The sequence below is a fragment of the Balearica regulorum genome, chromosome 3 (assembly GCF_011004875.1).
Source record: "Balearica regulorum gibbericeps isolate bBalReg1 chromosome 3, bBalReg1.pri, whole genome shotgun sequence".
Lineage (NCBI taxonomy): Eukaryota > Metazoa > Chordata > Aves > Gruiformes > Gruidae > Balearica > Balearica regulorum.
Genome location: NC_046186.1, coordinates 111,987,095 through 112,014,235, shown reverse-complemented (window position 1 = coordinate 112,014,235; position 27,141 = coordinate 111,987,095). Strand labels below are relative to the sequence as shown.

Sequence of the window (27,141 nt, the reverse complement as noted above, 5' to 3'; positions counted from 1 at the left end):
CTCAGTTTTCTGGGGGAAAAGACTGACCTGTAATGCAATGACCTGCACTGAATGGAGTTTTATCTTCAAAATGGAAAATAGGCTAATCGAAGTACAGCTTGCAGTGCTAGTACTCAAGCGTCAGACTGTCTTAAACGATGTTCATCAGGTCTCCTTAAAATGTCCTTGTGCCTTGGAAGGTTTGGTTGGTCCCTCTCCTTACACAAGTTTGGAAAGGAAAAGCAATCTTGCAGAACAGAGTGCAGCCAGTGAAGAATTGCTCTGAAGCAAACTGGGAAGGAATGGGGGAATCTTGTACAAAATCGTTGGCTGTTACGGGGCCTGAGTTGATTGTATGGGGTTGTGAAGTCTGCAGGCAGAACTGGACATGTGTGCTTAGGTGCTCCCAAACTCCAAGAGCCTCCAGCTCCATCTTGGGGAAAAGGCGGTTGCAATCACATGCTAATGAGACCAGTGTTCCTGGGTTTCGTAAGTTTGTCCAACGTTCCCTGTCCAAGCATACTTGCGAACAATGAAATAACTTCATTATTTCCAGCTGTAACAGCCAAATCATATGCCGATTGCCCTTTTGCATTCTTCTTTTTTATGCTTGCATTGCAGCTGTAAATAAAGAACAGATTGTTTTAAGCCACTTCCAGTAACTTGGAATGAATTTAAGTGGCTTGTAGGTAAATGTTGATGCGGAGTAACTTCAGAATTTCTGGATGCCTCTTCCTGCAGGGACACAACTGTGAGATAAGAGCACCGAGCCTTGGCTGGGCTCCAGCCCTTCGGTATCGCCCACTGGGTCTGTGCAGGTAGATTGTGGGTGGCCAGTAGCTGAGCTAGAGGCCCCGCAGCAGTACTTACCCTAACAGCACTCGGATGCACTCCTCTCCCTCCAATCCAAGTAGAACTGCCTCATGGAGAGCAGTGTTGTTGTGCCTGCATAGGAGGGATGAGCAATATACTTACTAAGCAAACTGTCCTGGTACATGGAGAAGTGGTCTAGCAAATTAAACTAAGGAAAATGAATAGGAGGATATTGAATACACCAGAAGTTGTGGTGGTTTTTGGTTTGGGGTTTTTTTTGGTAGGCTTTAGTGTGGTTTATTGTATTGAGTTGAAGTGGATGGGTAAGGAGTTGAATAGAACAGCAGTTTTCCTAACAGGAATTATGAGAAATCTTCAAACCTGGCAACTGAAAGAAGGACTGTGAATACTATAATCTTTGCTCAGTTGCAGGTTCTTGTGTTTTGTTTTGTTTGTTGTTTTTTTAAAAATTTGGCTTTGAAAGTAGCTCCTCGACTAGAGATTTGTGGAGGAGAGGTGGGAGGTTAATCTGGAGCACAACTGCTTTTTTTTTTGGTAAAACTTCAAAAGTCCTGAGGTAGAGAATCAGTGCTCACTTACAGTCCTGACTGCTGGTCGATCTCGGCACCTTTCTGCACGAGAAGGGAGATTGCTTCTGCATGCTTGTTAAGGACAGCAACTGTGAGAACAGGTCGGTCTTCATCGCTGGTGCAGTTTGGGTCAGCTCCCTAGAACACACAGGGGAGGGAAGGTGAGCTGTTAAAATCCATAAAGATTCTTCAGCTTCCACCTTGCTTTAATATTATGTCAATTTAAGTTCGTAAATGGACTCAAGACAGAAATACTCAAATTGTGTGGTATTGTTTCTTCATGTTTCTTCTGAAAATGTTTGCATCTCTTACCTCAAAGCCAGAGTAAATGTATATAACGAGCAGTCAGACTAGATTCCACCGTCACGATGCACCTTACTACACAACAAAAAGGTGAAGGTTATGCTTGCTTTTGCTATATAGAGGACTTGACCCTAAACTATAAAATGAATATATTTTTCTTTCTGTATGGCCTTGACAAACCCAGAAGAGAACGCCTTACACACCAGCCAAACAGAAATTTGGGGAGAACATATATAAATGTAAAATAGGCTGGTTCTTCTGGAAAATGCTCTTTCAATCTGAAGATAGTTGTATTGCAAGGATGTTGCCTCCTAAAGTCGCATACCAGGCTAATATTCATGCAGTAAATGGTCAAAGAGTTGGAAGGGGAAACTTCAGCAAACAGTAACTTACTTCACTGAGGAATTTTTCTACCAAGGTGATTCTTCCTTTCCCATTTGGACCCAGTTCGTCCAGTAGTTGTCTGGACTCTGGCTGTGGAAACACAGAAAACAGCCAGTAATGTTTCCCATAGTGAAAATACAAGTAGGTGGGCCATACTCTGCCTTTGAGTGAAGATGGAAAATGCACCCAGTGGCATGAATGCAGTGTAGCTGAGTCTCGGTATTACTAATCCATGACCCTTCTGAGGGAATGTCTTTCTGAATCTGAGCAAGTGTTGGATAACCCAGGCTAGTATCTCACTATTGAGGTCTTGATCCAGCAAACGTATCTGCAAGTGATGAGCTTTACATCAATGCAGCTCTCCAGGGCTGTACAAAGATCTGCTCACCAAAGTAAAATTAAACATGGACACAAGTTCTTTGCTATACAATTAAAGTTTGAAGCTTCCAGAATTTGTGCAACTAATTTATTTAAAAAAATGAATGTGTTTTGCATCATAGAAGTTAGTTTACTAAATCTTTAAACAACATTCAAATGACAAAACCTAAAACCTTTTCTTTTTATTTCCTCCCAGCCTTCCACCTCCTTTCTCTCGTCTTTTGAAAACCCCATCACTTGACTGAGTATTTTTATCTCTGGACTCATATATCACAAAGCTCTATATCCTCTTCCACCTGTTGAGTTGGCTAACTGAATCCAAGCTTTGATTAATGTACATTTCTCTCTTGAAATTTTCCATGCCATTACTGACTCCAGTTAGTACTAGGTAGTGCTTCCTGGATATTTGGTCTCTAGTGGAAATAAAGCCTTGCTTCTTGCATTAAGCTAGCCCTCAGTTGTGCTGACATCTCTGCTTGATGGGAAAACTGAATTGACTTAAAATCTTGTTGCGTAGATCATCTTCCCATGTCTAGTTCAGTCTGTGTGAATGAACAGTAGTTCTAGCACAGCCAAGGCTATGTCCTATGGAGTCAAACTAAGTAGTGAGGTCAAGGGAAGAGGATAATGCCTCCACCTGATGTTGCTTCTGAGAAAAACCTGTAACAATATCAGTCTGCAATAGTCTTTAGGCCTAATGCTGTGTCAGCAAAACAGAATGGGTTCAAAAATGAGAGTAACAATCTAATTAAGTTCTTAGTAGGAACAAAGTTTAGTTATTTCCAGTTCTATAATAAATGTCAGTTACTAATGTTCAGGTTTTATATTAAGTTGGACTTTTGTCCCCTTCCCCCCACCCCAATCAGTGTAAAAAGCTTTCTATTTTTACCCTCGGATGCCCTCCTTCACGTTAGTGCTGCTCTATAGGTAGTTTTTCCTGTACTGGCAGGAGATACCTACGGGGAGCTTATCTTCTGTTTCTGTAAGTGTTCTTGACTTTGTTCTCTTTATTTTGCCTCTTGAATGGAAAAGATTATCATCATCTTTGCCTACCAGAAATGGAAACAAGTGTTAATTCAAAGCAAAGTCAGTATCCTAACAAGAACTCGGGAGAGAGATCTGGAAATAATTTATCCACAAAAATGTTTTATTTTGTGTTGAAATCAAAGCAATATTTATCAGTTTTCTACAAGAGAAAGTGATGAAATATTTGTTGCAGATCAGACTGGTTTTAACAAAAGGTTTACACTCAGGCAGTCTTAAAAACTTGTTATTTTGAACTGAAGATTCAATGAGATGTGGAGTTTGGGGGGTTTGAGTCTTTTTTTAACTAGCTGCAGCTATTCAACAGGCTTGACTCAGATTCATTAATTGTTTTGACCAAAAGCCTAACAATTTTTCAATGCTGTTTGGCTCTCAAATACTTAAGAACAAGACTATGGGACCTTGAGTAGATATGTATGTCCATTATTTTAAGAGATGTAGTCCGTCAGTGTGCAGGAGGGTTGATAAGGAAATTACACAGCATGTGGGGACCCTTTGAGCTGGTGCTACTAGAGTGCCTGGAACCACAGTCACATTATTGGCACTCCAAAAAACCAGCTCCTAGTGCTGTGGCTGCGTCTTGCCAAGTCTCAGACTGGAAGCACAAAGTGGACGAAATTTATACATGAATTGAAGTGTATCAAATGGCACTATAGGAATTTCTGATTTCTAATGCCGAATTTACAACTAGTTGATTTGATGAAAACCTAAGTCCAAAATGAGATGTCTAAAATGCCGAGCTGTTACTGACATCAACGGGAGATGCAAGTTCACCATCTCTGAAAACTAGGTCCAGAATTAATATATTTCATCATTTCTTTTCTTTGCGAAATGTGCCAAAGCTGAAGTCCCTGGCACAGCTCAGAAGTAGACATAATATTGGCATTTATAGCTCCTATTGTAAAAGAATATATAAAGCATCTGAAGTTTTATCACTATAATAAAAACTGCTATAAGCTGTGGCTGCAGTTTACTGTCCTCTAGGGATGAAGCATTCCTGTGACTTTTTGACAGAGTCTGTAGATTGCTTAAATCTCAACCCCGCCACATTTTGAGACTTACAGATCAACTTAAGTAGGCGCAGAATGTGGCAATGTATTAGTTTGCCTGTCTCAGTGTCTGACCTTCTAAGCACTACTTCTGTATTCCTGACTACTATATGGTCTACCTTAAAGATGGCAGGGGAAAAAAAAATCTCACCAAAACTAGTCTGACGGCCATCTTGTCCATCTCTGAATTCTGTTACAGTATTCAGGTAATGATTGCTGAACTTCACTGGTTTATTAGTATGAATATCCTGTAGAATCATCAAATGCAGACAGTTAATCAGGTTATCGTGTAACGCTGTTACCATCTTAGCACAAAACAGTGGTGTCGCATATGAAAAAATATACATAGGCTTTTAATATCAGTCTCAAATTAGCACAAGATAAATTATTGTATGTAATTGAACTCTGTTTTGAGGCAAAATAATGTACTATTTTTTCAAAACCTTGTTTTGATTTAGAGGAAAAAAATTGTGACGCAACCTCACTTACTTAATAAAATGAAGATTCTCATCTAAATTAAAGAGTTTCTACCACTCGAAAGATCTGATTAACTCCTCACTTGTGAAATGACGTGATATACCTTTTCAGGCAAGGTAAGCTTGTTAAGATTCTACACAAGAGATATATCTCAATTTTGGATCTTTGAAATGGTCGATTTTCATCTTTGAAAAGCTGGAAACGAATACGTGGGTGGTTTTTGGAACATGATAATTCTGGAGGTAGGGATTTTAAGTGTTTGAATACAGTTAACAGGAGCTCTGGGAAACGTTATCTCCAAACTACTGAAAATTACTAAGCTTGTTTCTTAAGAGTACAATTTGCAGACTGAAGGAGGATCTAAGATCAAGAGCTAAGGGGTGCTAGAATGATCAAACAACATCAGCTGAAAGAAGAATGTTAATATTCATAGCAAATTAATGAAATGCAAGATGATAGCAACAAAACCATGAAGTCTGGCTTAATCAGATTAAAAGATACCTGTTCAGCCAGCTCCAACAGAAGAAGAAAAAGATTCCTTTCTCTGAAGTGATGAGTTAACACCCTCTGAACAAAAGAATTTCTTGTTTAGACCTGAATTTAAAATATATCAGTGTTACACTGACTAGTCTAGTGACAGCTTTAGAGCAGCTCCTAACAACGGACCTCATCCCCCAAACTAACCTTGTTAACAGCAAGAGCGTAATTCAATGTAATAGTGACTTCATAGTCATCCTCACAGATGGTAGCAGAATTAATCTAGAGGAAAAGAGCAGCTGTTAGTATCTCTTATAAAGTGTACACAGAAATAGTTTTAGGAATAAGTTTTGCTGTTGATGTTTATTACAGAGCCAATACACAAAATCACACATGTGGCCTTTGCCTACTTGTGATATTGTACCAACACTTCCCATCTAACTGAGCAAGGGGCAGGTGGTATTTTGAGTAACTGGAAATATCAGAATGACTGACATGCCAAATGAATCCAAAAGATGTAATAATGCTACGTTTCATGAAAGTTCAGTCATTCTCCACCCAGGTTTTGCAGCTGTGTTGTTCTTAGGACTCTCTGCTTCAGGAGAACTGGTTGCTGCTTTAGTTTACCAGTCTGTAGAAGCACAGCCTGTGGTAAAATGTGGGCAACTTTCCATATCAATTCATTGAGATGGTACTGCTGGCAAGATGACTATTGACGTTATACAAAAATGAGCGCACAAGGGATTATAAAGAAGTGGAATGAAGCTGACACAGTTATATTGTAGCAGGTTGAGAATTTTGAGATAAGGTTGATTATATTTCTAATCCACATGAAAACTGAAAAAGCAGCATTAAACCCAGATAGTTGGCATCTACTTGAATCACTTCTGTTACTTTTGGGGGCAGCGGTTTCAAGACAATAGGATGACAAAAGGCCAAGAAGCAGCAGGAATAGCCTTCTCTAGGCAATTTCATATTTTTGAGGCATATCCTTTTGAATCTTCTAGCAAAGGAAACAAGTTGCAGTGGGCCTATACCTCAACTCCACCAAGCAGGTATCTCTCATATTTATACTTGTACTACAGCTTCTGAACACAGTGGTGGACCCAATAGGTCTCAGTGGGTATAGAGTTCAGATGCAAAGTATCTAATGGAGTGTCATGGGTCCCAAAAGTGTAATCTGCCATATGACAATTAGCTTTCTGACCCCCAGTATTCACAAAGTTTTCTGTAGTTGTTTCTATGAGCTAAAATTGTGGGGGTTTTTTTGGACTGGTGTGTCATATCAGTCAGGACAGGCTAAGAAATAGTGAGCTTGAACTGTAGTAATGGAGACTTAGGTCAGACACTGGTAAAAAGCTTCCCAGTAGATATGCCAGTTCAAGGAGTTCCCAACCCCACTTCTGCCTGCACCCCACTTCCAGCTGCTCACTGCCAACCTACTTCTGTACTAACACTGATGCCCCTTTTTTCCCTCCAGAGCTGTTTTTAGCCTGGGTCAGTCACTGATGCAGTCCACAGGACATTGCCACAAGTGGTTGTGCTGGCAGCACCTAGGAAGCAGCGTGAGGGGGTGCAGCTCCTTAACCCAGCAGTGCTGCCAAAGAAAGCAATACAGTACTGCAGCTGAACAGCCAGGATAATTGAGCGCAGAAATGGACTGCCTGGGGCAATTGTGAAATCTCCATTGTTGGTGAGTTTGAAAAGCTTCAAGACAAACATCTGTCAGGAACGGTTCAGGCAGAGTTGATCCTCCCTCAGGACAGGGACCAAATGATCTCTCGGTCGTACCAGCCCTATTTTCTAGGACTCCTTAGGAAGAACGTCCAGTTTCCGCCTTCTTGCTATCAACCCTTTAATCATTTGGTGACATCCTGAAGACTACACCTCCAGTAAGAAAAGCAATACCCTGTTCCTGTAATACTGGTATAGTTTATACTAGACCTAGGCTATGTAGCCAAAGAATTGCTGCTATCTGCTGGTATAATCCAGCCTGGAGCAGAAGCGAGCATATCATTAAGCCCCATTTCTATCAGGGCTTATTTAACTGACCAACTACATAGATGTCGGTCACCTGTTCTTTTTCTTGATTGCTTGCTATGGGATACTATCAAAGCAGCTGAGCAAGGGCTTTCTTACTTCTCTTAAAGCTGTGAGGTCAGAGAAGAATAGAAACTGCCATAGAAAAGAAAGCAGGAAAAAATTTTCAGTAAATGAGCAAGAAATGGAACGACAAAACAACTTAAACAGGTCTAGGTATAAAGAAAATGGAGACATTTATTTTTACAGTGTTCATCATCTAGCAGCCAAAATAATCTTTCCATGAGGCTGCATAGGAAGATATTACTCACAAGCTCCTTCCTACCTTTCCCATTTGAGGTTCTCCAATCAGTGCTCTGAATTCAAGGTTGTTCTGAGCATAGCTTCTAAGGTGAGCACAGACGTGATCCAGCTGTTTTCTCCAATAACCTGATCAGAGAGAGTTAAGCAGGAGAAAAATCCTTGAAATTGTGATTAATATTTCTTCTACTCATGTGATGGATGATTTAAAAGCATATTTTCTCTGAGACAAAAAAAATTTGAATTTTTCTTTAGAAAATGCATCTGATCAAGAAAAGGAGAAGCAAATTATACCCTAAAAAAGGTGAAATAATTTCTTATCCATAGGTTAGAATTCATTCTTAGGGCACCTCTACAACAAAACAACATGTCTCAGAATTGTCCTTTGGAGTCAAAACTGGCCTTGTGTGAAGGAGAATCTCACACTATTCCAGATTTAAAAAAAAAAAAAAAGTACAATATTACAACTAAGCAATTGTGCATTATTGAACTGATTTTTAGTTGATTTGAGATCACTAACAGTAACAATATGCCAAATCTGAAAACTGCGGACATAGTAACACAACCTATATATATATAGCATTCTGGTCTGTATAAAGTATTCCCCAGATAAATGCATTTTGATTACATATGGGAGAGCATATTAAAAACTTAAGCATTATTGCTCTTTTGTCTGTCAGGATCTCTGGGAGAGAGTCAGCATTCATTTATGCTGGTACAGGGCATGAAACATGAGGGGCTGAATGCGCCTGAATTCAAAACTCATCTTAAGGCTTTTAGAGTTTTTGCAGGTCCTGTCCAAGTATTTCTGAAGCAATGTTTGGTTTTCATCAGAGAGGAAAAAAAAAAAAAAAAAAAAGGACTTGATCTCACTCTTAAGTAATTGCTATCATGATCTGACTAATTTTATTTTTGAGCATACTTAAGGAAAGTAAAAAGTATAATTTATTTTGTTGTAAATAAATTGTGTAGGCTTGTAACCTTGTTTAACTTACACAGTGAAGTTGCTCTGACCTTACTCTTCCCTTCATGTTAAGTGAAGCTCAAAAGAGTGAAAAGAAGCTAAGTCAGAAGAAAAGTGCTGCTCTGACTTCTACAAGAAAAGGCAAGTGCACAAGGATTTTTGTGCTTGGAGGACTCTTCCAAGTTTGAACTGGTAGAAACTATGACAAACTAAAACAGCAAGTCTTATTCGTTAGGCAGCTTTAAAGTAATATAAAAAACAAGGATCCACAGAGCAACATAAATTGTTGCCTGCCATGGTCTCACATGGAAAAACTAATACAGGTTGAAGAGAGTAATTAAAAAATCTAAGCCAGACTACTATTTGGTGAGTGATCCCTCCAGAGAAGTTGGTATTATTTGCAATAAACTGGTTCATAACTAGCCTAGATCCCCAGATTTTATTTCAAAAAATCCAGATGGCCAGGAACATATTCCTGCATGTTTGACATTTTATTACATCTAAAATGATTTTTGGCAGCACTGATGGAAAACTTAAATTCATGCTCTCAATAGTTGATTACACCTATATCACACTGATTTACTGTTTGTTACGGTAGAAAAGGAGAGGCTTCTTTGTAAAGTTTAGCTGGTGAATGACTTGGCTCCTGTTCAAAACAGACTGAAATTACAGCAGAAAAAGAAATACAGTACACATCAGAGGATTAATGTTTTGGTACTGCTGTTATTTCCCCCTGTCCTAACTGGCTGGGGTTTTTTTTAATCTTCACAAAAGAAAAGAAGGTTAGTTTATGGCTGATAGGTAAAGAAAAAAAAAACAACAAAAACCCCCAAACTTATTTAATTACTTGTATTTAAAAAAATATAACATCAAACATCTGATACTATTTGAATTGAAGAAATAATGGGCATATTTGGCATATATAAACAAGATTTTCCTGGGTGATAGTGTATGGTCTTGTTGATACGTGTAGTTTCAAACCATATATATAGCTCAGCATCAAGGAAAGGTAACAGCATGAAAGACCTAACTGTAACAGACATGTATTGATTTATAGAAAGAAATATGTTCCTCAGTTCTTGGCAGGGTCTAAAGGAGAATACATGACACAGTGCAACTTCAACAAAGTTAACTCTGCTAAATGGATAAAAATTAACATAGTTCAAAAGCAGTTCAGAATTTTTCCCAACCTTTCCAGTGAAAGGCATTCTCACTCACAAGTCAAGAGCTGTACTTCTGATAAAGATATATGTGTTACTCCTTTTTTCCTCTCAGCACTATTATGGGCCAATCTCTGACTAAATTAAGCTCCCTGACATGTTGAGTCAAGTGTTGTATTTCCTACAGTCATGCTAAGAGAACACATCACATTGTAGAGCAAGGGAGTAGGAAAACAGATTTCCCTAGTGATAATTTTAAGAGTGCATCATCTGGATATCTATGCACAGAGTCAAACTAGGAATTTCTAACGTTCGTTAGCAACTTTTTCTACTCAATAGATAACTAATTCTGATAACGGCCTGAGGGGTTGACCCTCTGATTGTAGAAAAGAGCTAGAGATGGGAAAGCAAATTAAAAAAAGTAACTGCTCCTCCAAACCATGGTTTGATGCTGTAGTGATTTAAAATTAACTTATTCTCTGGATTGCACAGTTGGACTGCCCTGTGAGATTAAAGACAATTTTGCAAATTGGGACATTTCTTAGGTCCCTAATTAATATTGATGGACTGTCTTCAAGGGTTTGGGATCCAGAAAGCTGAAGTTGAACCTTTCCCAGGATAGTAAAACTAAAATGTCTAAAAATTGCAAACTTTTTAATGACACCAAACAGTCAAGTGATTCTGCAAAGAACTAACTGACCAAACCAGGGACTGTGAAACAAAGTCATCTGCAGTAATGATAACAGTAGTCTGTGCATGGACAGCCTCTGCAACGAGCAATGTAGATGTACTGATATCTTTGGGGGGCTGGAAGATGGGGCCTACAAAGAACTCTCAAGGTTTCTACCAACCCTACTTTTTGTAATCCTGTTAAGGCTCCCTTTCTCTAGTTTAGTTTCCTTTGCTTCTGAAATGTTTATGATTTATTCCACAACAGCATCCCAACCAAGTTCTTCACATAGACAAGCCTCATCATATTTTTCAAGAGCTATGATCCCTTGTGTCTCAGAGTTTCATTTAACAATACTCCCACCAGGCACTATCGCAGTTCTAACTGAACTTCACATTGTAGAAGGTGGGGTGGTTATTCAATGGTTTCCAATTCCAATATAGGACTCCTGCCCGGATCTTGTAGGATCTGAGGAAATCAAACTACTGGCAAATTAGTAAGGCTGCACAGGGGTCAGTAACCATAATTCTGATATTGCTGATTGATAGGCTTTATTTTAGCTGTTGATTGAGATCAGTGATTGAATTCTAAGGCACTGCAATTACAAGTGACTGGTGGGAAGACAGACTTGTAAAGATGTAAATCAGTGTCCTACTGATGGCACATTCCATAGACTATAATCTTTTCACGAAAAAGCAAGGTCATACCTTGCAGCTTTTTATAGAAAACATAAAATCAAAACTTCTAACCTTTTCCAGGACTAATGGCTGTCAGGAGAGGCTTATGATCACTCATCTTTTCCAGCTTTTCTTTTTGTGAAATCAGCTCCAGCTCCTTCTTTTCCAACAGTTTGCTAGATGGGTAAAAAAGTCCAATGGTTTGGGTTCCTTTATCTTCACTTTCTTTTAGTTCTGCCCTTGATTTGGGCAAGGAAATAGGAAGAGGCTGCCAGGCAACTTGAGCTTGAAATCGTTTAGCCTATGGGGAGTGGAGGGGAAGGAAAAGTGTAAGTAATATAATTAGATATAATTAAATGGCTTACAAGCAGAAATTAACTAGAACAGTACATAAAATTGTAAAGGAATGAAAAAGCTAGCTGGAAGAATCATTAACAATTTTTGATTTTCATTACCAGTCTGTAACAATGATGCAATGTATCACAAATATTCAAGCAAAAGCAAAGCTCTTCATGATTGTCAGCAGAATGACATGTATGCTTTTGTAGGATAAAAGCTGGCCTTGCTAAGAATTATGGTCTTTCTTAAAACAGAGTTTTAAAAACACTGTTACATATGCATGAAAGAATACCTTGTATCAGCAGGACACAAATAATTCACTTAAAGAACTAAGATTTTTGGAAAGCTGATTGTTTCTCACTTTGCTATTTAGAATAAGGCTGGATTAAGGCCATTGGCTAAGGCTACTTTCTGGCAGAAAGCAGTTCTCAGAATAAACATATCCTTGGCTTTGCCCTCAGCATGCTCACAGACCACAATGTTGTCTCAAAGAGGAAACCAACGGAGTTGCGCTGATCTGTACCCCCAGTAGACCAGCTTTTTTATCTCTTTTCAAACCTGGCTTCGTAATACTGTGTGCCTTACCTCAGAAAACCCCAGTGAGTCCTCAGCACCCATGAGACTGCCATTCTGAGAACCCACCGTTGATGAGGGCTCTATGTAAACACCACAGGACCAACAGAAGCGAGCGTATGGATGGTTGGTTGAACCACACTTGAAACAAGTAAAGTAGGATGGAGGAGGTCCAGGCTGGAAAGTTAATGAAACACTTGTCACTACAGAAACATACGATGAATGGTTCAGGAGTGATATAAGCAGTGGCATGAATTATAAGGAAGTAAAGTAGCACTACCTAAAGCTATTAGATTAGAAATATTAACCAGGATACCAGATTGCTAACACACTGGCAGATGCAAGACAGTAAATCTGCAGATATCTCAGCACTATGCTATGGAGGCAAACATTTTTTCAGACAGATCTAGCATTATGGTATGTTATTTTTTTTAACATATACTTTCAAAAATATGTATTTTCTTTGGCAAAGCCCTGTAATTACTGGTGCTCTGATACTGAATATTGACTGCAATTATTTCCAGTTCAGTTCTAACACCACCATCACCCCCTGAGTCCCCTGGTACAACACAGGACCAATGGTTATGTATGCATATAGGGGAGTATTGCAAATTTTATGTAGACTCAGCTCACAGAAAAAAAAAAAATTCTCCTTGAGTGTGATCTTAGATTGAAACACTATACATATAAAAATATATGCCAGTGGAAATTGTTTACATTGATTGTACCATGCAAAAGCTCTACTGAGCAGCAGTTAAGTACTTGTCTTTGCTGAAGCTAATGAGGTCTTCAGCCAAAAAAAATATTGCATGCTTTATGTCATCTCTGGTAATTGTCTGTACAGGTGATCATAGCCCAGAGAAGATATGGGAAAACTTGCATTAGGTTAGCCTATACTTTAACCTTTGATGGATAAGTTACTTTGGCAGAGTAGATGGCTATTGCATCTCAGCTTATGCAATGAGCTGATGCTCATTGACCCATGGTAATTTGTTTGTATCTCTAAACCCTTAAGTCACTGACTGATGTAGGGTCAGGATGTCATCCAAGCCTTTCATTTTTCTTTACATAATCCTATGTGCTCTAAGCAAGTATTTTGATAATAATAATCTGTGTACTAACTGACAAGAGTTTTGCAAAGAGAAGTTTGAAATTGCTGCAGGTCACAGATGAGTAAAAACAGATTTGTCAACACAAACACCAAGAGCACATGCCTTGGCTCCACACCAGTCACAGAAACGGGCATCGCATTGGTTAACACGATTGCATTTTGAGCACGAAACTGTCTTCCTTCGCTGGTTGTGGTAAGGCGGGGGGGTGTCTCCTCCAAACATGGGCTAATAAAACAAAACAAGCATTAGGAAGCAAATACTTATTATGAAGAAAAGTTCACAAGCCAAATAAGGGGAAAGAGGTAAGCAAGCTACTTTGATAACATAAAGTAATACTCAGACTAAAAGAATTATTTCAACTTAGAATAAGAAACAGACTGACTTGGATTTAACCTGTAATTATTTTTATTACAAAACCACAGTAAAATGTGGCATTAATTAATTTTCAAATATTTTAAGCAGAACTAGTGCCACAAAAAAATATTTCCTTATCAATGGTGTCATTTTACACTGAGTATTTATTAATATAGTGCCATGTATAATTACACTCAAAGTATAAGTGGGAGGTTTCTCTGATGATGAACTTGTATTTTCAAATCCAAACACAACAGCTGTTTTTCTTTGTACCTTTCTTTGTAGTAGTATGGCAGGGAAAGTGTGTTCAGACAGAGTTTTCTCTCAGTTTGGTGTTTGCGACTTAAATATTTTTGCACTCTTTTACCCATACAAGCTATATATTACCTAGCTTTCCTACTACAATTAACTTACCTGGGTATGCAAAAGAAAACAGATTTTTCAGCTGAAACTTCTAGAGGTTGAGTATAGATGCTAGTTAGGACAAATAGGTCTTAAAAATGTTTTGTTAGGTTTTGCCTCAGGGCTTATGCAGTTTATTTTCTCTGCAAGTCAGGAATATGGATATGGAACAGATTCTGAAGAATTGATTACAGATACCACAACAGCAAGTAAGTAAAAACACAAAATAGCCCTATTTTCATCTGAGACGTGCACTGCAATTTGAATGATGTAATCTGAAGGTTCATTTGGAAGATAAAATTTACAAAAGCACAAGTCTAATTATTCTAAATAAAAATTATTTAATAGCCATTATTACTAAATATTAATTATTCAGGAATTAATATTGGTTATCACTAATCACTATTAGTAAATTTTCTGATTACTATTAATAATTCTTATCTAGCATTTAACTTTCTCTCTTAGCTACTACAAGTCTCACCATTCAAGTCATATGCCTAACTACATATGCAGCTACATATTAATATCTACATTTAGTGAAGCAGCTAAACATATGTTTATCTTAGGAAAGTACAGATTCCTACTGAAATTCACTTTGAAATGACACCTCAGTGGCTATGCAAGAGACTTTTGCCTCTAGCTATAACAGTTTTAGAACTTGGGATGTTGCCATTATAATCAGAAGATTTTAACTTGCAAATCATTATTCTTCTCTCATTTCTGTATTTATCACAACCTGGAGAAGTGAAATGTACTGTAAGGTTTTCATACAAGACTTTTCAGAAGTGAAAGTAAAATTCTTCTAAGGAACCAAATGAGCAAGCTAAATGGGGAGTTGAAACAGACAGCAATTTTAGGGGGAACATTTATTGTTGCTTTTCTCACCTCTGTGCAGAGTCACAGCCAAGTACAAGCATAGCAGCTGTATGCACGTAGGGGAAGCAGCAAATGGAGATAAGAAAAATAATGTAAAATAATATTTTATTTTCACAAAATAATTGAAATAAAAGAGAATGATCTTCCTGATGTATATGCTCAAGTTTTCTATTGGAATTGAAAATAATCTGGACACAAACAAGGCTCCCTTGGAGTCAAGACTACCTGTTTTCTAAGAGCCTCCTGAGCTTTCACAATGGCACTTTCAATCCTGACTTCCACAGGAGAAACTTCAAGGTATATGATACACTTATTCTTGCTGTACATTTGTGATGGATCATCTGTGGGAGTACTGGGCTTGAATATGGCATGGGAGAGGGAATCTCTGCTTTTGTAGCATAGGGACACAGGGATGTGACTTCAGTTTTCCAAAGAAAAAGAATGTTATGCTTTGATTTGATTAACCCTAGTGTGACTGATGCAAGAAGCCTTACCATCTGTATTTCAGGCAGTTTGCTTTCACAAGTCACGCAGTGTTTATGGTGAAGAGGATTTCCTGTACCACACGCCTGACAAATTATTTTGCCCTTTTAAACAGAGAAAGAATACATTTCACATAGTATTTGACAACTGTGCACAACACTAATAATAAGAGGACTTGATTTTACAAAGTGCTGTGGTTATTCAGCCTTGCAGATAGAAGAGATCCTTCAAGTCTGTGCTGTGAGCTTCAGACTTTAGTTAGACCATATTGCCTGGCCATCATAAATCTATGTATCTTGGTGACAATTTTTTTTAAACTGTGGTACAGTTCCCACAGGAGATCCAGCATCAACGCCTCCAGATCTTTGTATATGCTACTGTCCGTTTGCTTAGTCACTGCACTCACACAAACCAGATAGTCCAGTACCTGCAAGGAAAATTGTTGTTGTTGAAGATAACAACAACAACAACAACATTATTATTATTATTATTATTACTACTACTACTATTATTATTACTACTACTACTACTATTATTATTATACCATAAGGGTGCCCTAAAAGATCTTAGTACAGTCACAATTAACAAGCGAGTTTCCACCAGAGCTAAGAATAATGAGTCTGATATTATGATTGTTGCCACCACATAGTTCAGGTCTGCTTTTGCACCTACATCAGGGCTGCCATAAAACATTAAATTTGGGCCAATATCTGTAATGTAGTTTGACATCAAGGTGATAACTGTCTCAGATTATGAATCTCCTTTGTTATCTGATAGTCTTCAGGTGTAATTTCCTTTCAGCATCCTTCCTTTTCCAAAAATGTTCCCTCGCAATTATCACAGAATCAGACAGAATGGTTGAGGTTGAAAGGGACCTCTGCAGGTCACCTGGTCCAACCCTCAAGCAGGGTCACCTAGAGCAGGTGGCCCAGGACCATGTCCAGGCAGCTTTTGAATACCTTTCAGGATGGAGAATCTTACAACCTCTCTGGGCAACCTGTGCAGGTGGTCAGTCACCTTCACAGTAAAAAAGTGTTTCCTGATGTTCAGATGGAACATCCTGTGTTTCAGTGTGTGCCTCTGGTCCTGTCACTGGACACCACTGAAAAGACCCTGGGACTGTCTTCTTTGCACCTTCCCTTCAGGTATTTATATACATTGATGAGATCCCCTCTGAGCCCTCTTTTCTCTAGGCTAAACAGTCCCAGCTCTCCCAGTCTTTTCTCCAGATGCTCCGGTCCCTTAATTGTCTCTGTGGCCCTTGGTTGGAGTCTCTGCAGTATGTCCATGTCTCTTTTGTACCAGGGAGCCCAAAACTAGATGCTGTACTCCAGATATGGCCTCACCAGTACTGAGTAGAGGGGAAGAATCACCTCCCTTGACCTGTTGGCAACACACTTCCAAAATGCAGCCCAGGATACCATAGACTTCTTTGTCCCATGTTGACTCATGGTAATGTTGATGTCCACCAGATCGTCAGGTCTTTTTCTGCAAAGCTGCTTTCCAGCTGGGTGTCCCCCGGCATATATGGGTGCGGGGTGTTGTTCCTTTCCCCCCATCAGCAAACTTGCTGAGGGTACAGTCTATCCTATCATCCAGATCATTAATGAAGACGTTATACAGGATCAGACTCAGTCTTGACCCCTGGAGTACACTGCTAGTTACTGGCCTACTGCTAGACTTCATGCCACTGATCATCATCCTCTGGGTCCACCTGTTCAGCCAGTTTTCAACCCATTCACTGTCTGCTCATCCAGCCCATACTTCAGCAGCTTCTCTGTGAGGACCTTACAGTGTCAAAAGCCTTACTGAAGTCCAGACAGACAATATCCCTTGCTCTCCCCTCATCTACCAAGCCAGTGATTTCATCCTAAAAGGGTATCAGGTTGGTTAAGCAAGCATGGCTTTACTTTTGTGAACCCATGCTGACTATGCCTGATGATTTTCTAGTCCTTCACATGCCTGGAAATGGTTTCCAGGATTCCCTGGGTTCTCCTTCTTGACCTTTTTGAAGATAGGAATGAGACCTCATTTTCCCTAGTCCTCTGGAACCTCTCCCAGTTGCCACACTTGTTCAAAGATTATTGAATGATTCCGATAACATCACCCAGCTCCCTCAGTACTCATGAGTGCATCCCATCAGAGGTCCATGAACTTATATATGTCCAGTTTGTTTAAGTATTCTCTAACCTGATCTTCCTCCATAAAAAGTTAAGTCTTCCTTCCTCCAGGCTTTCTCCCCTGGTCTCAAGGGTTTGGATTTCTAAAGGCTGATCTTACTAGTAAAGGCTAAAGTGAAGAGGGCAGTCAATACCTCAGCCTTTTCCATGTGCTGTGTTGCCAGGTCACCCACCCCATTGAGCTGTGGGCCTACATTTTCCCTAGTCTTCCTTTTGGTATTTGTATACTTGTAGAAGCCCTTATTGTTACCTTCGACATCCCTCACCAGATTCAACTCCACAGGGGCTTTGGGTTTCCTAACAATATCTCTGCATCTACCTCCCAGGTTACCTGTCCCTACTTCCACCTTCTCTGTAATTCCCTTTTATATTTGAGTTTTGACAGGAACTCCTTACATATCCATGTAAGGTTCTTGGCACTTTTGCCTGTCTTCCTGCTCATCAGGACGGACTGTTCTTGAACTTGGAGGAGGTGATCCTTGAATCACCTTGAATCATCACTAGCTTTCTTGGACCCCTGTTTTTTCCAGGGCCTTATCCCATGGGACTTTTCCTAGCAGATCCCTTTGGCCAAGAGGCCAAAGTCTGCTCTCCTGAAGTGCAGGGCTGTGATCTTGCTTTTCACCCCTGCTCCTTCCTCTCAGGGTCCTGAACTCCACCATCTTGTGGTCGCTGCAGCCCAGGCTGTCTTTGACCTTCACATCCCCAACAAGGCATTTCTTCCTTGTAAGTATGGCACCCAGCAAAGCATCCTTCCACATTGGCTTCTCAATCATTTGTGTCAGGAAGTTGTCATTGATACTTTCTAGGAAGTTCTGGATTGCTTGTGGTCCGCTGCGTTGTTCCTCCAGCAGATATCAGGGTGCTCAAAGTTCTCCATGAGGACCAGAGCCTGCAAATGTGACACTACTTCTAGCTGTCTGTAGAAGACCTCATTCACTGGTTCTTCCTGGTCAGGTGGCCTACAGCAGACACTCACTTGATGTCACCCATACAGTCATACAAGCCATCCCTCCGCATCTCTGTGGTCCTATCAAGATCACAGCCCTGCAACTGCACACTGATCTCTAATTCCTTGTGTTTACTCTCCATGCTGCATGCATTAGTGTACAGGCACTCCAGAGGGGCACCCCAGCATACTGATTTCACAGAAAGGGTCTGGGGGGTGTGTGTCCCAGTCATGCTGCATTGTAGGCACTTCCTTGCTTATATGCAAATGCTTGAGGTGACCTCACTTAAACCTTGTTTTGTTGGTTAAGTGCTCCTTTTCATCCTCATCACCCAAGACTCTTTGCTTGTCAGACTTGTCCATCACTCCCTCACAGGGCTGCTGGTAACCCTCCCTCCCTGTTGATTCTAGTTTACAGCCCTTTTGATCAGCCCAGTGCTCCTGCTGGCAAAGGTACCTTTGCCCTGTGAGGTGGATCTCATCTCTCCTAAGCAAATGCTGATCCTCAAACAGGGTCCCACTATCATAGAACCCAAAATCTTGTTGCCCACACCAGCTCTGCAACCAATTGTGGATGTGCAGTCTCAGTCTTCTCCTCCTCCTCAAATCCTTCCCCTGACCGAGGGGATCGAGGAGGGCCCGTACTTGAGTCCCCATACCCCTGGGTAGGGAGTATTTTGTAGAGCAAATTTTGTCTAATTAAGACCACCAGCACTTTTGGATCACTGATCAAGACTGCGCTCTAACGTTTTGGCCATATACTCACTGCCCCAGTCTTGTCAGCCTATCTGTGCTAAGCACTTACAATCAAATGAGGTAAGCAGAGTAATGAGGACATATTTAATAAACTTAAAATGCTTAGTAATACTAAGGCCATAAATCATAGAATATCTCTCTACTGAACACAAGTGCATGCATTCCTGCCATTCAGACTGCTATACCATGTGCTCTTCAGCATGCCTTCCTCAGCTTATGTGGTTTACCTTTAGTGATTATTCAATTATTCTATTCAAGGTGGTTTTAATCCTACTAAATCTTAGAGCTGTCATAATGTAATTATACAAACCCAATTTGGATAAAAATATTTGTAATGAAGTCATCTGTTAGAAAAATGCACGCCAGGAGGTCAATTGCTATTTAGTTACATTTATTCTCGATTACCTTTATGCAGATGTTGGTTTGGGGTTGCAGCTGTGGAGCTATTGGTGACTCACATACAATACAAGTGGGCGTATTCATTGGCACAAGGTGTCTGCATTCAAGACATGGTGCCATCTGAAGAAAAAGCCACATTGCAGCATGTTAAAGACCATAATGAGATCATTAAAGTTATCATGAGATGTTTGATATTTTCCTCTACATCAGCAGCCAAGTCACTGGAAACATAACAACTGACAGCAACAGATGCTGATATTGATCCTTAAAGATCAAAGGCTATTGAGAAAATATGAAGACAGTTGGAAAGAGAATTCTTTACTGCCTACTAAAAATATGTCAGAAAAGTACAAAGTTAATTTTCAGTAAAATTAAAATGCTACTATAAAATGTGTGCAGGTAATTGAAATCCTCCTAATTATGAACCTAAAGAGGTGGTGAATATTCTCAGTCATCACTTGAAAGTACAGCATTGCCCCTGACAAAACATCTTTCTGATGATACAGGAAAAAAATACTCCACTGACTTCTTAGATCAGGTTATTATCTCTTGGGAAGAGCTTAGAGAGGACAGTTACAGGCATTACTGTAAAAACTTGGTGCTGTTACGTATGCCCACACATGTCACCGTTTAAGGTTTCAGGCATATTAGATGGATCTTCTACAGCTATGACATATGCACTAGTTACCAACCAACTAACTGCACCAGTGAGCACTGGAATAAGATCCATGTGCACGTCCTGAAGATGCAGTGGTTGTTGTTGCAGGATGAGGAGGAATCTGAATTTTTCCTGACATGGGCGAATAAAACACAATTTACTTTTTCATTGTTATCCTTAATAAAATATATGGCACTTGAAGCAATCTATGGTTAATTTTGCCGATCATTTAAGAATTATACTGGGTCCACTGCTAAAGGTATTGAACAATCAGAACAGAACTTCCCAAATGAACGTGTGACTAAATAATGGTTTTGCCAGCATTGACAGTGTTATCTGGTGAGGAAGTTGGTTTCTGGAAAGACGATTTGTTGATTGTTATGATGTTTTGCTGACCTGTGCTCTTTCAGGGGGTAGGAAGTGATGTACTGGCACAGGTGGGATGGGAGATCCACATTCCTGACAGAAGTGGGCCAAGGGGTCTGACAGGCGGGGTGCAGAACAATGTCCACATCTGAAAATAAGAGCAAGCTGGCTGAGCTTGTTTAGGGATAGTACTGCTGCATAATAATGAATAATCTGGAGCTTGTTGTGACAGGACTTAGGCCACTGATTTCTCAGGTGTGGTTTCCACACCGTGGTGGTCCACCAGACCATGCCCCAGCATCCATGATACGAGGTTCTGAACTCTAAACAGCTGTGCAAGGTAGAAAGCTCTCTGGCTGCTATAGAGTTTCATACTTTCTTCCTCACCATGTGAGGTAAACAAGTCTCCTGACATGCAGTCTGTATCAGGCCTCACTGCTGCACCATGGGGAACCACTGATGTAGATCACATAACCCTTTCAATATTGATGAGCCCAAATGTGCTGTGAGACCACTCCAGTGAGCATCTGCAGCACTGAGGGCTGTACTTTAATTTGAAAAGACAGCTTTTCCTCTGATCCTACAGGTATTAGGAATTTTTTTAAATGTTGATAAGATAGTTGATAACTGTGTACGGTGAACTGTAAATAAAACTATATGTAAGAGAAAGAATTTTCAAAGCCCTATCTAGGTCATATTCTCCAGTTATAAGCCAGTGTCTGTCTCTGCTTTCCTCATTTTTATAGAGCCCCACAGTATTATCAACTTGGCTGCAAAAGGCAATTACGCAGTTACTTTCCAAGAACAAATATGTTAAAAGGAGAAGTCACTTACTTGAGGAAATCTGTTTCCCTCCGGATCCTTGACACCTGTGTGCTTGCTAAGCTTTTCCGGCTAGTCACTGCAGAAGAACTAGCAAACTAAAATAAAGGTATTTCTTTAGCCTTAGTGAGCAAATATTTGCAAAATGCATGTAAGAGTAGAAAAATCAGCTAAAGATATTGTTTGAGACGAACTGCACCAAAATGCATTGCTTTAAGGAATATCTACTACGCTTGATTCCCCCATTAGCTACATTAAGGATTCAGAGCTTCTTCCAATAAAAATAGATCAGTGTCTTGCTAGTTACTTCCAAGATGGCATTACTGAATATTAAGTTTTAAATATCAACTTGCCAACATATAGCAATAAGTATTTGCTAATCGCAGATTCAGTAAGGTATTCGAAGAGAATTAGTAGGAATGCAGGTGTTATGAATTTGCTTTACCTGGTTTTGTCCTCACTGGTAAATGTGTACTGCTTTGCACACTCACATTGCACTGTGTCATTACCAGTCAATTTAAATTAGTATTGCATAATACAGCCAAAGGCATTAATTTTTGAGAGATTACATCAGAATGATCACAAATCTGCACATGTTTGTTTTTTTAGAGCTCAGTGCTGATGACAGCCTTTACAGTTCTTCTCAACACCCCTTTGCTTACCTGTAACGACTCTATTGGTAGTGCTGAGATGGATTCCTCTCTGTACTCTGTTGTTTCCAAATGACTGGCAGGGAGCTGTCGTCCTTGCAGGGACCTGTAAGTAGTCTTTCTTTCTCTTTCCAAGTCTAAAATTACAATCTTGTTATTCCGCTGTCATTCACTTCACGCAGTTAACATATATCTTTACATGAATATTACATACTCTCACTTTAAATTCCAATAGCGAAGCATATTTAAAGATATATTTGACATCCACATTTGGGATTCAAATAAACTGCATGGAATTACAGGAAATTAAACTAGAAGAAACCTTGTTCCTCTCTGAAAGAGCTTACTTCTGTATTTTTCTCTATTTACAGTTTTCTTCCTCCCTGCATGCCCCCAAAAAAACCCTGCTCCTAAGAGTAAATTAATGAGTAAATATTAATATGATTCCCTGCTCTTAAAGAGCCCCATTGCTGTTACCATGGAATAACAGGCTTTATCTACAGAAAAAAATCTAGGTCAAGATATCATTTCTGCTTTATGTATTTATTTGGGAATCTTAATGCAAGCAAAAATCAGTAAAGAACTCTGTAAAGAATTTGCAATTCCATCAGTTCAACAGCATTTTCTGGCACAAAGGGAAATATAGACTGGGCCTTGTTACATTGCTGAGAAATGAATGACATTTTAATATGTTTTGAAGCAGCACTGTGAAATGTACGGAAGGAAATTTTTGTTCTCTATTAGCAGTGTTATCAATTGAAATTGGAATTCCCAGAAGATGTTCTGTCTTCTGAGATGGTTTTAAAATTACCCATATTGTACCAGTGATATAAGAGGAAAACTTTACACTATTTTCAGCTAAGACAGAAGTCTCTTTCAGTTTTATGAAGTAATACCATACCTTGAAAATCTTGGGACGCTTCACTCCAGGCAGGCTTGATTTCCACATTCACTCCATTCTTCTTTGGTTTTGTACTAAACATTCTACCTTCCCTCTCCTAAAAAGTAATTCCATTTGAATTGTAAATGACATTTTTGTTTTTGCTCTAATCCCCTCTTGCTATAATTATTTGTAATGATTTTAAAAGTACATGGTTAAGGTATTTATTTTAGATGTAAGCATTTGAAAAGCTTAAATTATAGATGTATTTTTAAAATATTTGACCTGAATTGGTGATAAAAGACCAGTGGAAAAAAAAAAATGTGTCCCCTTTAAATTTTAATATTATAAAAAGTCCCAAGGCAGCAAAGATGGGCAAACAGAGAAAATAAAATTTATTAAAAGTATAAGCAGTCAAGGTTTAATCTCTAAGTAATATTATACATACAACATTTTATATTCACACAAGGGGTTACAATTGCTAAAACTCACCTGTGTGGCGATATCTTTTAGGAAATTCTTGTCACTGTCTTCAACAGAGAAAAGGATGTTTGGTTGCTTTTGCTCCACCAGAAACACCTTTGTGACAACTGTACTCTCCCTGCAGTCCCTGAAAATCAGTGTTCACAAAGCTACATACATGCCACAAACCCATGTGCAGTGACAAGTAAATCACTGCTGAACATGGCTCATTTGCTGGAACATCTCTTCCAAGCTTGCAAGTCACTATTTCAGTTGATAAGTATAATCCTGGGCGATACTGTCAGGTACTACTGCTTTGTTTTGTTTTGTTTTTGGGGGGGGGGTGTGTTGGTGGGGTTTTTTTTTAAGTTTAAAATGTGCATGATAAGAAGTTACCAATAAAATGTATAGTTACTTTAATCCCTGAACATCTTTTACACGTAAAAGTCTTGATACTCCTGTGTCTGTTTTCTGGGGTAACTAGCATTTGCCCGCGTTGCAGAAAATAGAGGACAGCAAGACTTTTCTTCCATTCATAATACCATATTCATTTTCCTAGTAGGTAGTACGCTATTTATTTGATACAACAACTGTCATTCTCTACTCTTTATTAAATTACAGCAGTAACATTGAAATTGCTGTAAATGTCCAAACTATTCATTTAGGATTTATTGTCATTTTAGAGCATCTATTTAGCACACCTGAAAACATCTTAATAAAAACATACTAGAAACAAGTGTAAATCTGTATAGCGATATCAGAAAATACATATAGGCCTAGGTTTTGCATGTCCCTGCACAGGGAACATATGTTGTTATATTCCAGTGCAGGCACAAGCAAAGGCTACCTGCAGGTGCTGATAGCAGGGAAGAGCAAGCAGAAATCCCCAAATGGAGTGGAAGTTTTTGTTCCCTTGGAAATAAAAAATAATGCAACAGGGTACAGCCAGAGAATTCATGTGTCCTTGCTCTGTCTCTAAGCATAAAGTTAGTTTGGAGAAAGTCAGTGGCTGGGCAGCAAAATCCTGTTTTCTTTCTATGCATTGTATTGTTGCTTTAGCCTCGCGCATACAACATTGGACTTAAGCTGTAAGGTTTAGCGTTCTGTGCTCCTTTGGGAGAAACTAAGCCAATTCCTGGGAAAACCAGCTTCTATAAATCTGCTGAATCACTGGATGACCGCAGAAAACACCATACTAGTTCCTCTGGCATTTCTGATGATCACGCTCAAAAGGGTGAGCTTTAAGTATAGTATATTTTATTAGTTTCTCACCCACAACCTCATTGGCCTACATCCACAGCCCAGGAGATAAACATCCAAGAGATAATCCAGCTGCACAAACACTTAATGGATAAAAAACGTCATGAGAAAGTGAGGTCAATGCAACCCATGAAGATGGCTTAGACTGCAAACTGGTCGGGGAAAGGGCGTCTCTCATTTGCACAGTATGGTGTGCTTTAAACAACATGGCTCCAAACCATGACTGAGATACCTGTCCCTTGCCAAAACACAAATGAAACAGGATACTTACTTTGTAACTGCCAGTGCCTTGACCATTATTTTCCCAACTGGTAATATGATAGGACCCTTATACTTAAAAGTGTTTTGCTCTCCATAGCCAGGTTTCCTAATGAGTTCTGGTTTACTTCCATCTAAAGTGTAATAAATAGAGACCTCAGGTGTATCTGAAAGTCACAGAGAAAGTAATTAGCCAAGCTGTATTCAACCTGTGGAAAACAAGCTCTACACTTCAAAGTACTCACCATTGTGCTTAATTTTTCTCACATAAACAAGATAAAGCAGTTACATAAATGACTGAATGTTTGGGACCAAAACTGTTTCTCTCATGAAAAATTAGTTACTCAACAAACGCAATTTCATTATAAGCAATATTTCTCTTCATAAAGAAGCTGTGCAATGGTTTTGTATGAAAAAATTGCAACAGTTTGTCCAACCTAATGACAGAAAAGATATTTTCTCCCATGGTGAAAGGTGAGATTTCAAAAATTGTAAGGAAAACCTTTGGGGTGAGCCTGGCACATGATAGTTTCAAGCACTGTTTTTGCAGGCAAAGCAAAATGCAACCACTTAAGAGCTTGATCTTGGAAGCAGTTAAGACTGCTAATATATATGAAATAACACATATGTCAATAATATTGTTGAATGTATAAAATTAAGTCCAAGTATATTTGGGGTATCAAAACATGTTGGTTAATTTTATAAGTTCCTTAATGAAATGTTCACCCATAAAAATCACAATTAAATGCAAACAAAAGTAAAGAGGCTAAAAGTTTCAAATGAACACATAAGAAAAGGTTTTATATAGAGCCAAAGCTCTTATTCATACCTGATTTTATTTCTATGAGAGTATTTGTGTCTATTTCATGTTTAGCCTTCCCTGGAAGAGGGATTCGAAGTGGTATGACCTGAGGAACTGAGACAGAGCCAGCTGTCATTTTTCTCAGCAGTGATCTTTAAAAAAGAAAAACAAAAAGGCAGACAATAATTTTCCTAAACAGAAGAATGCATTGACAAATATGGTCTTTTAATGTGATTCCTCATCTCCCTTTGTTTCTCTTAAAAGAGAGAACACTGGGTTCTTTAAACTGTTAGTTCTCATTAATATTTGTGTGATTTTCACATTGAAAAGAAGATCCTAATGATCATCACGCTTCTGACTTATTCTCCTGTTTCACAACTGTGAACAAAGCTTGAGACAAGCTTTGTTGAGACAAGCACTGTCGCTTTCATTTCACTTTGGGCTTCCTTGCTCAAGTCTGATTTCCATGTATTAAAGTGGAACTGCTTTAGCATCATACACCAGTGATACATGGCAGGAGTGAGTAACAGCAAAGTATCTCTGCCCTAATCATGGCAGATGTGGAACCCGCCTCTTGTTTCATGGGGGCCATCTGAATATATACAAGATGTCCTGAAAAGGACTAAAGCAAGATAGTAATTATTTGAGCTTATCTTAGCTATTGTATGCATTAAGAATATACCTATAAAACAGGTGCCAAACATGATTTATCATAATTTACATAGTCATTATCATGTCACACAATTCAAGAATGAAAAATTGCATTTGGATATGATAACATTTTACAATACAAAAAGATGTACTCCAGATCTTGGGAATTGATACTCAGGGCCAGGAAACATGTCTACACTAGAAGGATTTTGTTTTGTATCCTTCTATCCTCCAGAAACGCCTCTTAACGCTACTCATTGACACAGACAGTAATGATTCAGCCCAGGAGGTGCTCGTTAGTCCACGCTCTCACCGGGGCTACGCTGAGGTAAGCCACAGCGCTGCCTGCATACGTTCCTTGGCTGGGTTGCCCAAAACAGCGGTTAACGAGTGCGGGCAGTTCTCGGCCCAGCTCATGGGCTGCACACAGTGCCACGGGAGATGCGGTGAGGGGTGGATCAGACCTTTACCTGACGCGAGTGCGCAGAAAGTATTTTTTCCTCAAGGACCCGCCTGCTCTTGGCACACCTGGGCCAAAAGCACAGCACCCCGTGTCAGCCTGCTGGGACACAAACGGCCCTGCCGGCGTCCTCGGCGTGCCCAG

At 39.4% G+C, this 27,141-nt stretch overlaps 1 protein-coding gene across 4 annotated transcripts; it reads right to left on the bottom strand.

Annotated features, from left to right (window-relative positions):
• Positions 1 to 5: 5 nt before the first annotated feature.
• Positions 6 to 26,727, bottom strand: DZANK1 (double zinc ribbon and ankyrin repeat domains 1). 4 transcript variants are annotated; one of them, XM_075749482.1, is made up of 21 exons: positions 25,914 to 26,727; positions 25,098 to 25,251; positions 23,597 to 23,714; positions 23,126 to 23,222; positions 22,237 to 22,361; positions 21,587 to 21,672; positions 20,783 to 20,900; positions 19,735 to 19,848; positions 15,456 to 15,548; positions 13,432 to 13,554; positions 12,230 to 12,394; positions 11,378 to 11,606; positions 7,860 to 7,963; positions 5,702 to 5,776; positions 5,519 to 5,584; positions 4,692 to 4,788; positions 3,408 to 3,496; positions 2,079 to 2,159; positions 1,393 to 1,520; positions 850 to 924; positions 6 to 600 (listed from the first exon to the last, which is right to left on the bottom strand). In XM_075749482.1, the coding sequence occupies exons 1-21, from the start codon at positions 26,020 to 26,022 to the stop codon at positions 435 to 437; spliced, it is 2,412 nt and encodes an 803-aa protein (XP_075605597.1). In that variant the 5' UTR covers positions 26,023 to 26,727; the 3' UTR covers positions 6 to 434. The 4 variants fall into 4 exon arrangements, with proteins under 4 accessions (XP_075605597.1, XP_075605599.1, XP_075605598.1 ...); XM_075749484.1 differs by lacking the exon at positions 19,735 to 19,848; XM_075749483.1 differs by lacking the exon at positions 5,519 to 5,584 and having other exon boundaries at positions 311 to 600.
• Between the last annotated feature and the right edge of the window lie 414 nt (positions 26,728 to 27,141).

Coding starts and splice junctions, on each gene's coding strand:
- DZANK1 (XM_075749482.1), bottom strand. CDS start 26,022: ATGACAGCTGGCTCTGTCTCAGTTCCTCAGGTCATACCACTTCGAATC. Junction 21,673..22,236: donor TACCAATAGAGTCGTTACAG/GTAAGCAAAGGG, acceptor CCTTTATTTTAG/TTTGCTAGTTCTTCTGCAGT. Junction 11,607..12,229: donor ACTCACTGGGGTTTTCTGAG/GTAAGGCACACA, acceptor CACTCCCCATAG/GCTAAACGATTTCAAGCTCA.